Source organism: Pezoporus wallicus, unplaced genomic scaffold, assembly GCF_028554395.1.
Source record: "Pezoporus wallicus isolate ANWC-B61680 ecotype Strahan unplaced genomic scaffold, APGP_CSIRO_Pwel_v1 contig_4309, whole genome shotgun sequence".
Lineage (NCBI taxonomy): Eukaryota > Metazoa > Chordata > Aves > Psittaciformes > Psittacidae > Pezoporus > Pezoporus wallicus.
In genome coordinates this window covers 8,788-21,609 of record NW_026638191.1, presented here as the reverse complement: position 1 = coordinate 21,609, position 12,822 = coordinate 8,788, and the positions used below count along the sequence as shown (strand labels likewise).

Below are 12,822 nucleotides of genomic sequence, written 5' to 3'. Positions count from 1 at the left end.
TCTGTATTAAAATGCTGCCTTCTGTGCAGTCCAAGCCACTTCTCTAAACCAGACCAGTGAAATTGTTTGGCTTTTTTTTGGAAATGACAGATGCATACTTCAGTGTGCCTGCTCTCTCTGCAAAAATGTCCACTGCAATAACATAATAAATCACTTTTTTTTTTTTGCTAGATGTGGAAACAAAATTGTACTCGAGTTCTGGCAAAACCCTGCTGAAGAAATGGTCCGTACCTTTCTTCTTCTGTAAACCCAGTCTAAGCCTTTGAGTACTGCCAAGTTAATGCTACCTTCTGGGTCCGCTCTAAGTTGTGGCAAGCTTGTCCATCAGATGTGGATGGCTTGGGTCATGTAATGATGCTACATCATGTGTTTAGAGAAGAATCTGCTCTTCAAATGTGAAAGCAAGGTGGTTTCTGTTGTGGCAGTCCTGCCCCGTGCATGCGTGGCTCACTAGATTTCACTTGTATTTTCAAGCACTTTCTAGAGACAAAATGAACTTAGTTATGCTTTTAAACGTCATTGCAAGCAAAGATGATGTCAAGTCATAGTGGAAGAAAACCATTGACTGGAGGTGTTCATCCATATTCCTGTCTTTTCTCTTCCAAGTCAGTATTTTGATAGAAGTATTTATGGATTTCCAGGAAAGGCATCCCTGTAGGAAATAAAATATTTAGAACTTCCTTTTTAAATTATTCTTTCTAAAGGTACACTCCATCATGTGGTGAGAACCTGTGGCATAGGATGCTTTGTAGTGGTGGAGTTAAAATGTTTCACTGTAGGGAAAGCTGTGCTTGGGTATATTCTAGACAGTATGTGGACTGCTGAAGATTATATTTGAAGAAAAAATTTGGAAATGGGGTAAGAAAAAAATCAGCAGATATTTGTGTTTCATCTGATTTATCACATACTTACCAACCACTGCTCTGTGAAGATCTGCAGCGTAGATTGTAATGTCTGTAGTTAGTTTCGGTATATTTCTCATTTAAAGTTGTTTTTTATTTGTGTGATACACAAGCTGTTCGGGATGAAAATGGCTCTGATGAGTATCTGCTTTAGAACAGGGTTCTGACGTTTCAGATGAAATATGTCAATGAGGTGTTTCTCAGTGGTCCTGGGAAGAAAGGAAGAGGAGGGCAGGGGAGGGAGGACATAGCCCTGTAGTATGTTATGGCAATGTTTAAAGCACAAGTCTTTTGCATTTTCACAGTGGAGATTATTGAGGAGTTTTGGCATTTCTAATCTGCAACCTTATGTTAATAAAATATTAGCCTATTTAGTTCTATAATTAAAAATAAAACTTGTGTTTTGATGGGCTTCTTGTTGCACTACTGTTGCAAAATTAGTCTAAAAGGGCTTTTTTTGTTGTTTTTAATTACCATTTCAGCAAACTAAGCCTTATCACACAACGAAATCACTGTAAGCCAGGTCACTGTGTAGAAAGTTAACATGAGGCTCTTTTGTAATCAGCACTGAGTCATGTCTGGACATTCAGTGCTCCGTTTTGAACAGTACCAACTGTCCCAACCTCCCTCATTTAATGAGAGGTGAGTGGACTGTGCTTGGAACTTGCTGGGTTTGGCTTTAGTCACTGGGCCACTTGGTATATAAAATAACCTGGGGTTTGTTACCCCCCCCCCTTAAATTTTCTTTTAGCCTTGCTTCACCAAGTGTTGAAATAAGTGTCTGAGGCAGTTATTGAAGATTAAACAGTAAAGGGTTACAACACAGTGAATTTGGGCACTATGTATGTGTGCCATATTAAGAAACCGATTCCTCTTAAGTTTTGATATTGCTTATTGCATTAGTGTCTGCTACACAACATCTTTGGGAAGGAAGAGATCCTACCCCCTTCCAAATGAACCTCAAGAACATGTTGGAACTGGATGTCCAGCAGGGCCAGGGTAGTGCTCAAGGTTCCTGACTCTTGTCTATAGAATGAGTCAAGGCACTAGGACAAGCGTTTGTCCAGCTATCACCGTGCTGCAACTCAACACTATGGAAACTCTTCCTTCCATATAAACCCCAAACCCGGTCCAGTGTCTACTGCTGCTGCCCCCACTGCTTGGTTCATATCGACCAACACCACCTCCCTCGGGAATGATTTTCCTTGAGAATAAATTCATCTGTGTCCTGGCAAGATTTAGCAGCACCGAATCTACCGGGACGGCGGCGGGAGGAAGCTGGCTGCAGGCTTCTGTCTTCATCCGCGCCCGGGGAGGGATGAATCCCTCCGGCTCCCGGCACGGTGGCAGAAAGGATGCAGGAGCAGGACTGGTGCAGCTGTGACCGCCGGCCACCAGGGGGAGCCGGCGGCCGGAGCTGGGCGCGCTGGTCTCGCGAGACCCCAGCCAGTGCTCTTGGCGGCGGAAGTGGGCCGGCTTCCTCTTTCCGGGTGACTGTGGCGGCGGCGGCAGCGGGGTAAGGGCGGCCCGGTGCGGCCTGTCCGCATCCACCTCCATCCTGCGCGGCGCGGCCCTGCGCTGTGCCCCGGTGGCCGCGGGGGCTGTCCGAGGGAAACGGGAAGGGCCGCGGGCCAGGGGTTTCGGGGGTGGCGCGGCCCGGCTCGGCGCTGCTGGCTGCCTGGAGAGGGCAGCGGGGATGGCCCGGGCTCGCCGGCCCTGAGGCGGATCTGCCCTGAGGGTGGGAGCGTGTTCCGGGCAGAGGTGGCCGGTAAGCCGGTGTAGGATCCCGGCCCCGGAGTGTGGCTGCAGGCCTGCCCCGAGCTGCCTTCAGGGGTGCCCCGTGGGGCTCGGACTCCGGAGAGAGCTCCCGCTGCTCTGGCCTGCTCTCTGGCAGTGGGTTATTTGGTTAATACAGATCAGGCAGAGTGTGGTCTTCAGCTCGCGGCGTGCCCTGGCTTGATGCACAGCCCGGACCGGCCTGCACAGGAGGTGGAGTTAAGCAAAAGTGTCGCTTAATGGGCATGGCTTTGTCAGTCAGGATGAATTAGACCATGACAGTCTTGTAGTGCGGTTGCTAAGATTTGGAGAAAGCCGAAAGCATTCTGCATTTCCTGATCTGTTGTATGCACCTGTCTGGTGGTGTGCTTTTATAGGAGATCCCTGAGCAGTACGAGTTCCCTCTTTCTCAGAGTCCAAAATACATGTTTGCTCTATGAATGAAGCTGGTCTATGCTACAGTGCACAGTTAAGGCTTGTCAGTCAGATGTCCCGCCTTCTGAGAACAGCGAGCTTTGAAGTAGGAAGAATGGTCTGATGTGCACGTGTGTAGCCCATTTGTCAATCACAGGGTCATTGTCGATCAAGGAAGAGGCTTAAACCTTACTTGAAGCCCACTCTGTAAGGTGTATTAATTGGGAGTATGATTTAAGACAGTTAAGAAAGTTAAAATTGTTTTTATGTGCTAGCACAGTTTGTGTGGGTAGGTGATAGAGCCGTGCATATAAGTTCTCAAACTATTGGTTTTCTTTCTGCAGCCAAAATGAAGTTCAATCCGTTTGTGACCTCAGACCGCAGCAAGAACCGCAAACGTCACTTCAATGCCCCTTCTCACATTCGGAGAAAAATAATGTCCTCCCCTCTCTCCAAGGAGCTGCGGCAGAAATACAACGTCCGCTCTATGCCCATTCGGAAGGATGATGAAGTCCAGGTACGCACACTGTCTTATCTTTTGAGTTGTACCAGCACACGTGAACTTGTGGCTGGTTTAGTTTTCACATATAGCCTGTGTGAAAGGGAAGGGCTGGGCAAATTCATGTAGTTGCTGGAGCTGTGCCAAGAGTTTTGCATCATAGACTTGGCCTGTTGAGGTCACATCAGTGATAAGGAATGTACAAGGAGCACGTTATATTTTTCCGTTTTAGTAATTGCTGAAATTGTCCAGTAATTGATGTTTCTGTGGCACGTGTATACAAAGAGCGGAGTGGGGATTTCAACCTGTACAGTTTTGGTTTTTTTGTTGGGATAAGTAGATGCGCTAATTGTGTAAGGGATGCTTCCTGTGTTGTGCTCAGGTTGTGCGGGGACACTACAAAGGACAGCAGATTGGCAAGGTGGTCCAGGTGTACAGGAAGAAATACGTCATCTACATTGAACGTGTTCAGCGGGAGAAGGCGAACGGCACAACTGTCCACGTGGGGATCCATCCCAGCAAGGTACAGTGCATGACATGGGATATGAAATGCATGAGGAGACCTTGCTGGCAAAGGAAAATGCTGTTGCTGGCAGGAGTCGAACCTTGTCATGGCATGTGAAGTAACAGGTGGAGATACTCCAGCACTGGGGGATAATAAACAAGGAAAATGGTGTCATGATAGTAGAGAAGTGAATTGAAATCAAGAACTCCTTGATGTTTCTAGGTCTCATTTGGTGGAGATGACGCTACAGACTTCAGAGTCTTGCTAAGTACTTTGAAGAGCTTGGTATTTTTAAAGCACAAAATGGATCGTTTAGAACAATCCTTCATCTTTACTGCATGGCATTTGCACTGATTAATGAGGTGTTAGAAATGTTTGGATAGATGCTCAGAATAGTGATATGTTCATGTGTGCTATTTTGAACAAAGTTCTGAATCTGGTTTTAGCCTGAAGCCATTTAACATGTTTAGAGTTCATGAAAACCAGGCAAAGCCTGTTTGGATCATAATAGCTCCCTATTATTTGTTTCAGATTAAACAGAAAAACTAACCAAAAGCTGGTTTGAAGCAGATGAAATTAGTCTGCTTCAGCCTTGCCTTGTGGGGACATGTACTGAAGTGTTGGTGGAAGAAATCCAGTTGTAACAGGTTTTCTGATCTAAATGGTTGGTATGTTCAGCAGAGGGAGAGCAGGGTCATTCCGAAACAACATAATGGCTTGTGTGCAGTAATAACATTTGATGGACAAAGTGACATTGCAGTGGAGCCAGTATGCATATTGCTTGTGTGATAAATAGCAGTGAAGGACTTCTGTGCTGGTACTTTATTTCTGTGAAGTTGTCTCTAATTGTGAATCAGACCTTAAAGATTCTGGTTATTAATGCAAAAGGAACAGAAGAATGCAGTGGGGTGGATGAACAGTTTTTACCTCTCTTAGGTAAAGAGGTAGGAATTCATACTAATTATGGGATACCTACATGCACAGTGGAATTGAGGAGGAATGTGCAGGCCTGCTGCAGTCTATGGTTTCTCTGGGATTTGGTTGTCAGTTGGAATTTAAGGTACTCCTTTCAGTAATATCAGCACGTGTGTATCTTCGGCAATTTGAGGGGGCACAGGAGACACTGAAGACCAAAAATTAGGCTTTGTTAGAGAACCACTGAGGCTGTGGTAACCAGTGGTCTGTGCAGTTTATCTTTGATGTGTCCTTGTTAGTAGTACTTGATAGTTGCCTGGCCACCTCCTGTCTGTGTCTTTATGTGAGTCACCGTGGTGCATGGGCTTCTGCTTTGGCCTGTAGTGCAGGCAGATGCATTGGCTGTTCAGCCAGTACAGCAGTGAGATGCTAACAGCCAGCAAACAGCAGCATGGCTTTCCAGTGTTCCAAAAATTTACGTAATACTGTTTAAAACATGGAGTAATTAAAATAGTGGTTCATTACTTGCTTTTTTGGTGATGGGATCCACTGTACTGCATTTCAGGTGGATGCTTGAGCAGCATAATGGAAATGAGATTTACTTCGAAGTAATTATTTTATTATGTAGTTAATGGAAATCTGGGTGCTCTTCAGTTTGTGCATTTGGCTGTGCATCAAAAGCAGCTGTCCACAGATCCTGAGTGTACCTGGGACAGTTGTGACATACACGCTTGTGAGGTGGGCAGGTGCCAACTTTAAGAGGTTTAACCATGCCAAGTGCAAGGTCTTACACCTGGATCAGAGCAATCCCAGGCACTGCTACAGGTTGGGCAGAGAAGAGATTCAAAGCAGCCCTCTGGAGAAGGACTTGGGGGTATTGGTCGATGAGAAACTTAACGTGAGCTGGCAGTGTGCGCTCACAGCCCACAAAGCCAACCGTATCCTGGGCTGCATCAAAAGGAGCGTGACCAGCAGGTTGAAGGAGGTGATCCTGCCCCTCTACTCTGCTCTTGTGAGACCTCACTTGGAGTATTGTGTGCAGTTCTGGTGTCCTCAACATAAAAAGGACATGGAACTGTTGGAACAAGTCCAGAGGAGGCCACGAGGATGACCAGGGGACTGGAGCACCTCCCATATGAAGACAGGCACAGAAAGTTGGGGCTGTTCAGCCTGGAGAAGAGAAGGCTGCGTGGAGACCTCATAGCAGCCTTCCAGTATCTGAAGGGGGCCTGTAAGGATGCTGGGGAGGGACTCTTCATTAGGGACTGTAGTAATAGGACAAGGGGTAATGGGGAAACTTAAAAAGGGGAAGTTTAGATTGGATATAAGGATGAAGTTATTTCCTGTTAGGGTGGTGAGGCACTGGAATGGGTTGCCCAGGGAAGCTGTGAAAGCTCCATCCCTGGTGGTGTTCTGGGCCAGGTTGGACAAAGCCATGGGTGATATGATTTAGCGTAAGATGTCCCTGCCCATGGCAGGGGGGTTGGAACTGGATGATCTTAGGGTCCTTTCCAACCCTAACTCCTCTATGATTCTATGACATACGGAGGCAATTCAGTACCTCAGTCCTACCTGGATCAAATGAGATGGTCTGTGGAAATAGAACTTGTGTGCCAGGGCTGACCTTCTGGGACCATGCTGTGTTACCACAGCTCTGTCAGGTTGCTGTGCTTCAACACTGAAGTGACGCTAAATTCTCTGTCCTTTCTCTAGGTGGTGATCACCAGGCTAAAACTGGACAAAGATCGCAAAAAGATCTTGGAGCGTAAAGCAAAATCCCGCCAGGTTGGCAAGGAGAAGGGCAAATACAAGGAAGAAACGATCGAAAAGATGCAAGAATAGATTATTTCCTATTGAAACCATTAAAGAACTGCTAAAATTTAAACCCGTTATTGTGTCTTCTTTAGGAAGTCTTTATATAGTATCTGGTTTGTGGTTTAATGTTCATTCTCATGTTTTGATGTTGGCTGCGTAAAAAAATACTTCCACTAAATCAAGAACCTTTTCTTTTAAGAAAATAAAAACTCTTTCTCCATAAGGAATGTTTCAACCAATGTTACAGTGCAGTCCTGAAACCTGCATCTAATGACCATTGTGCTTCTGTCTCTTCCACTCATCTTTGACACTTACGTAGATGGGTTCATGGTTTTAAATGAATGTGTTCGTTCTGTGCACCATATATATTGGATATTTTACCAGGCATTTAAAGTAAACTATTTCTTTCCATGAATCTCCTGTAATCCTCTTAAATTATGTGGGGTTTTTCAACTGTCTTATGAATTTGACATTAGAGATGGCATTTTAGAGGTTCACCAGGCACACTGTGGCCAGACATAGCACTGAATTTGCTGTATGATGTCTTGGGCTCCTGGATTAATGATGGAGCTTAAGGACAGGGCTTTACCTCACCAGTGCTGTGCAGCAGAGCTGCCTGGTTTGACAAAGGTAGGAGTGAAGGCAAGCTCAGTGCTACTGATAATACTGTTTTGGATGCACTTTTCCGTAAGAGGAAGTTAGGTTTTTAGTACTTTATACACATAATTGAGAGCTGCCACAGCGTGGTGAAAACCGCCCTGCAATTAAGTGAATTTACTGGCTTAGTGAATAGCCCTCTTAATTGCTGGTACAGAGGGAAAGCAAGCCAGCTCCTGCTGAATCACACTACTTTGAAAACAGGGATGCTGAGGATTGAGGAAAATCAGAATTCCAGGTTGGAAGAGACCTTAAGGATCATGTGGTTCCTACACAAAGCCTAGACTAGGTGTCCCAGCACCCTGTCCAGCTGAATCTATGTGTCCAGTGCTGAGGAATCCACCACTTCTCTGGGGAGATTATTTCAATGGCTGATTGTGCTCATTGTGAAAAAGTTTCCTCTTCTATTCAGCCGGAATCTCCCCAGGAATAACTTGTGCCATTAGCCCTCATTTTTTCCGTGTGATGGTGTAAAAATGGAGTCTCAGTCTTCTTTGTAGCCACCTTTTAAATACTGGAAGATGGTGATGAGGTCTCCCCTGAGCTGCCTTTTCTCAGGGTTGAACTAGCCCAGCTTTCAGGCGTCCCTCACACACATCCCAGTCCTTGGATCATCTTTAAGGCCCTTCTCTGGGTCCCTTCCAGCCTGCCCACTTCTTGTAAAATGGGGACCAAACCTGAGCACAATATTCCAGGTGTGGCCTGACCAGCACTGAGTGGGACAATGACATCTTTATCTCTTCTGGTGAGACTCTTAACGTTGGCTTACTCTGCCGCAGCAGCCCTGTTCACTCGCAGAGTTTGCTGTGCCCCAGGACCACACGTGCCCTTCTGAAGCCATTTATAGGCAGTAACTCGAAGGCTGCTTGAGCCTTTCAGCGTCACTTCTTTTATGCCTGTTCAGAGCTTTTATGTACCCCCGCAGCCCATGCGAGCGCACACGCTGCTGAACGATGTTTCTCTTCACCCGTGCCAGTGAGCTGAGCGCGTCCTTCGGCTCCGCTGCTCCTCCCGGGCCCTGCCCGCGGCACCGCGCGCTCCGACCGGAGGCTTCTCCCTGTTCCCAGTCACCGATGAGCTCGAAGCCAGCGCTTGCCCCCGGAGGAGCTCCGCCCTTGCCCGCACAACTCCTTCCCGCTCCGCTCCCCGGGCCCGGGTTGTTCCGCCCGCCAAGGCCTGCTCCCACAGCGCCGTCGCCCCGCCAGGTGCGGCACCGCCCGCCGGGCTCCGGTGACGTCGTGGGCGCTGATTGGCGCAGGCGGCGGCCCGGCCATGGCGCCGGGTCGCACGGTGGCCCGGCCATGGCACGGTGCCCATCATCGTCATGAGCGTTTTCTGGGGGGTGGTCGGAGGCGTCCTGCCATGGCTCATACCCAAGGGGCCTAACCGAGGGTGAGTGACCGGGGGGAGGCCGGGGTCGCGCTGAGGGGCTCAGCGATCCCCTGCCCGCCTCTTCCCCTCGGGTCTGGGGAACGGGCAGTGTGTGTGAGGAGGCCCCCGGACGGAGGCGAGCCCGCGCCCCGAGGCGGAGGCCTGGCGGAGGCGCGCCGTGCCCTTGCGGGCCTGCCGGGCAGCAGCGGCCTTGCGGCTTCGGCTCGCCTGAGTTCCCCTTTCCCTCGCCGCCGAGGCCCGCCGGCCGTCGCGGAGCCCCGCAGCGCCGTGCCTGCCGGGCGCGGAGCCGCCGCCTCCTGCCGCAGTGTTCCTGCGGGCTCCCCGTCGCTGGCGCAGCGCGGAGGGCGGGCGGGCCCAGGCGCCTGTGCCAGCCGGGCTCCAGCCCGCGGGGAAGGCCGAAGCCAGGAGCGGTGTCTCCGTGCCTTAGTAATCCGTTACGGTGTTGAGTTTTCCCCTCAAGCCCTGTAAACATCCGCATACACGGCGTCCTGTGGTGAGGCCGTCTCATGTTAAGTTGGTGTTTGAGCAATGGCTTCCTTTTAGTTTCCTTACTTGACCTTTTCTAACTTACTTCACCGTCTAGTTTGGCACTGGATAAGGGTGGAAAAAAATTGCTGTAGTAGATCTCCGTTGTGTGTTTTAATGTATGTTGGTGGTCTGAGGACAAAAGCGAGGGCATCTAAACAGACTTTTTCCTGCAGTGGTTGTAGCTGCTCAGATTAAAAGTAGACAAGTTTTTGTCTTTCTCTTTTCCCTAGGAGATAATGACTTCTTAATCTCTCTTCCTCTCTCTGACATCCCCTCTACTCCACAGGTACCGACTGTCTTTTCTCTTAGTTGTTTGTCTAAACTCGGAGGAATTTTCCTCAAGTTCTATTTAGCTCTGGTTATTTGCTGCCTTCGTGTCAAACCTGGAGGGTGTTTTGTGCCTGAAAACTTTCCTGTCCTCAGAAATACCTTGGAAATACGTCTTCCAGGCATGTCCTTAAAGTATGTGGGTCACCAACAGATGTTCTGTAGTTATGCCAAAATGTGATTGTTTAACAAATGTGATAACAGAGCATTGCTACGTTCTATAGCATGTAGCAAAACAACAGCAAAGAAAACCCCAAAACGCTTTACCCAAAGCCTATTTCTGAATACAGTTGTTCTTTTTCTAACAAAATAAGTTAATGCAGACTTTAGCTACGTAAGAGTTCACATTGCACAGGTTAAGGCTCCCAAACTGTGACTCTGGGACTCCCTGAAAAGGATGGGTTTCTGGAGCTTAATCCAAGGCTATGTTAGCTTTGTAATGTACATTTTAAAGTGGATAAGGTGGGTGTATATTCATAGATGAAAAATATTAAATGTTACCTGTGTCACAAAAGAGTTAGAAGGAACTAACCTGGCATGAGGTTTTGTTCCTTGGTTTGGGGGAGGAAATACATAGAGTGAAACCCCTTTTTATAATTAGAAAAAGCCCAAATAAACAAAACTCCTCTACTTTGTTACTAAGTTCCATTAGTTGCATATATCAGTTGCTGCTAGGAAATGTCATTTCCTTTCCTCACATTTCAGAGTCGTGTGTGTACTATGTCATTCTACCATGTTCAGTTTCAAGAGCTGCTTGGTTCTTGCTGCTTTGCAGCTTAATAGTAGTTTCTGATACAGTTTCCTTTCGCCAAGAAAGGAAAATCTTGTCGTTCAGATTTTTTTGTGTTCTGTTTGCAAACCCCTTGCTCATGATGTAAAATTAAAATATTTTTATACTGAAAATTTCTGTAAGGAGAATTTTGCATTTTTTTAAGGAGAACATGTTTATTGCTTACTGTTAGCATTATAACATCCAGCTTCAGTAGTTTATTAACATGCTGGTGGAATTGACTATGAAATTGAGTGAGGACACTGTGTGTATAAGATTTTGCTCCTCTTTGGGGTGATTTTGGTTAAATATAGCTGTATACTTCTGTTTGTCAGAGCTGTGTCAGCTCTTCTGCTGAGCCTTAGCTGCGCTTCTGCAAATTATTCAGCTAGAAGAAGTTGGAACACTTGTGTTGAGTCACCTTCCACATGATCGAAGTTGGAGTTGTTCTTGTGTGCTGTTTTTTTTTTTTCCAGTGTGTCTTGTGGTCAGTCATAACATGACACCTAATCAGATGTTTCTCTCCTTCCTTTTTGCAGTGTTATCAACACAATGCTGGTGACATGTGCTGTTTGCTGCTACCTGTTGTAAGTATAAATAATGTCTTGCCTCTTAACCAAGGCACAGTTCTGATGTAATCAAAAGTTCCTTTTTTATATCCTCAAAAGATTTAGGAAGCAGCTTTTTGAATGTGTCACAGATGCAGACACAATGGTATTCTTTGACAGGTCTTGGAATTCTTAGTTCTAAAAACCTTCAGCATGCTGAAGAAAGCATTTTCCTGAAGGAAGATACTGAATGAAAACAAACCCGAATTCCTTTTGTTGTCCTCTGACATGTAACTGTTGAATTGTGTTCTGTGTTGACTTGATGTTGCTCCTTTCCAGTTCACTGGCTTGTTCACTCACAGGTGTAATGGCAGTTTGTCAGGTCCACAAGTTTTCTGATTTGCAGTAGAGCGATGACTTTATGCCTTTTTTGTTTTGTATAAGTCACACTTATATGAGGTGATATTATACTTTATGAGGTGATATTAATTTAAACCTACTGATGAGTTTTGCTTTACTTAGTTTGGTTGAATATATTCTCAAAATCTGGTAGGGCAGTGGGTGGAAAAACTTATATGTGTGGTTTTTGTATGTGACAGTTTTTGTGACAGACTTGTGTGCTTTGCTGTGTTAAGATGATTTTTGTTTAAATGCGTGTTATATTTTCAGGCTGCCTCTTTTCTGTAAGACAATTAGTAAAAATAACAAAAACTCTGGTTAGATCTTTAAGGCTAACTTGTAATAAAATCATTATTCAGAGTTCCTTTTAAACCTGAGTGGTATTTGTACTTTCCTGAAGTATTTAGGTGTTATTTATGCTATTCTAAGGAGCTTAACATGAATATTTAGAGAAATGCATCTCTAATCTCAAGAGTCATTCTTAGGAACTGGCAGTCAAAAGCCGTATTATCAGTGTTGGTGTGTTCCAGGAGAGGCCTGTTTGGCTCCGTGTTGGGTTAGCTTGTGCCACAGACTTATGCAGGGTTGATTTAGATTAATAATGTGATATTCAAACTTTGTACAGTTTAGGCCTATTTTGTTTGAGTATTTGACACATAAGGTCTTAAATCATTGTATTGGGTGATTTAGAAGTACAGCAATTTAGTTCTGCATTTTGTATCTGTGCAGTTTTTTTAATTCAGAAAACTACTGTTGAAGATGTAGAAGCTTGAAGAGATTTGTTGTACCAACAGCTTGAATTTGGGATTGGAATTTGAGAATCTTAGGGCTATGAAGGCCTCCTTGACTGCATATAAAGTTCAGTGTTTTGGGGTGTGTTTTGGTTAAAGTTCTCACTTAAGTTCTCCCTACTTTGCATTTTAACAAAAATAATGCTCTACTCTTCTAAAATCCTCAAAGCTCAGGGTTTGTTTTCCTTATTGGTTGAAGAAGGATAGTTTCCTTGAAGTCAAGTCCACATGGCATCTGCAGAATCTGGATTATGATGTGAAATGTCTTTGTTGTAGAATTTCTTGACTGAATGCTGTGAACTCTTCAAATGTACAGTGGTATTTCACTTTTAAGTGTAATGATTTTTGTACTGAAACAAACCTATGATAAATCTAGTGTCATTGACATTAATTATAATCCATTCTTGCATGTCCAGTGAGAGGTTTCTTTTGTAATCTTGTGAGCTCTGTCTCGTTTTCTGTATTCCCTTTGGCTTTTGCCAGTTACACCTCGAAAAAGAGAAGCAACACAATGTTCTAAACCATCAGTAGTTACACCCAACCACATAAATTACGTATATAGTATCTGTTTGCTAGAAAAAGCAG

General features: G+C 45.6%; 1 protein-coding gene across 1 annotated transcript; it reads left to right on the top strand.

Moving 5' to 3' along the window:
* The first annotated feature begins 2,261 nt into the window (after positions 1-2,261).
* Positions 2,262-6,896, top strand: RPL26L1 (ribosomal protein L26 like 1). The gene is made up of 4 exons (XM_057409784.1): positions 2,262-2,418; positions 3,437-3,609; positions 3,974-4,114; positions 6,725-6,896. Exons 2-4 carry the CDS (start codon positions 3,442-3,444, stop codon positions 6,851-6,853), a joined length of 438 nt encoding a protein of 145 aa, XP_057265767.1. The 5' UTR covers positions 2,262-2,418; positions 3,437-3,441; the 3' UTR covers positions 6,854-6,896.
* Positions 6,897-12,822: the final 5,926 nt, after the last annotated feature.

Coding starts and splice junctions, on each gene's coding strand:
- RPL26L1 (XM_057409784.1), top strand. CDS start 3,442: ATGAAGTTCAATCCGTTTGTGACCTCAGACCGCAGCAAGAACCGCAAA. Junction 3,610..3,973: donor GGAAGGATGATGAAGTCCAG/GTACGCACACTG, acceptor TGTTGTGCTCAG/GTTGTGCGGGGACACTACAA. Junction 4,115..6,724: donor TGGGGATCCATCCCAGCAAG/GTACAGTGCATG, acceptor TCCTTTCTCTAG/GTGGTGATCACCAGGCTAAA.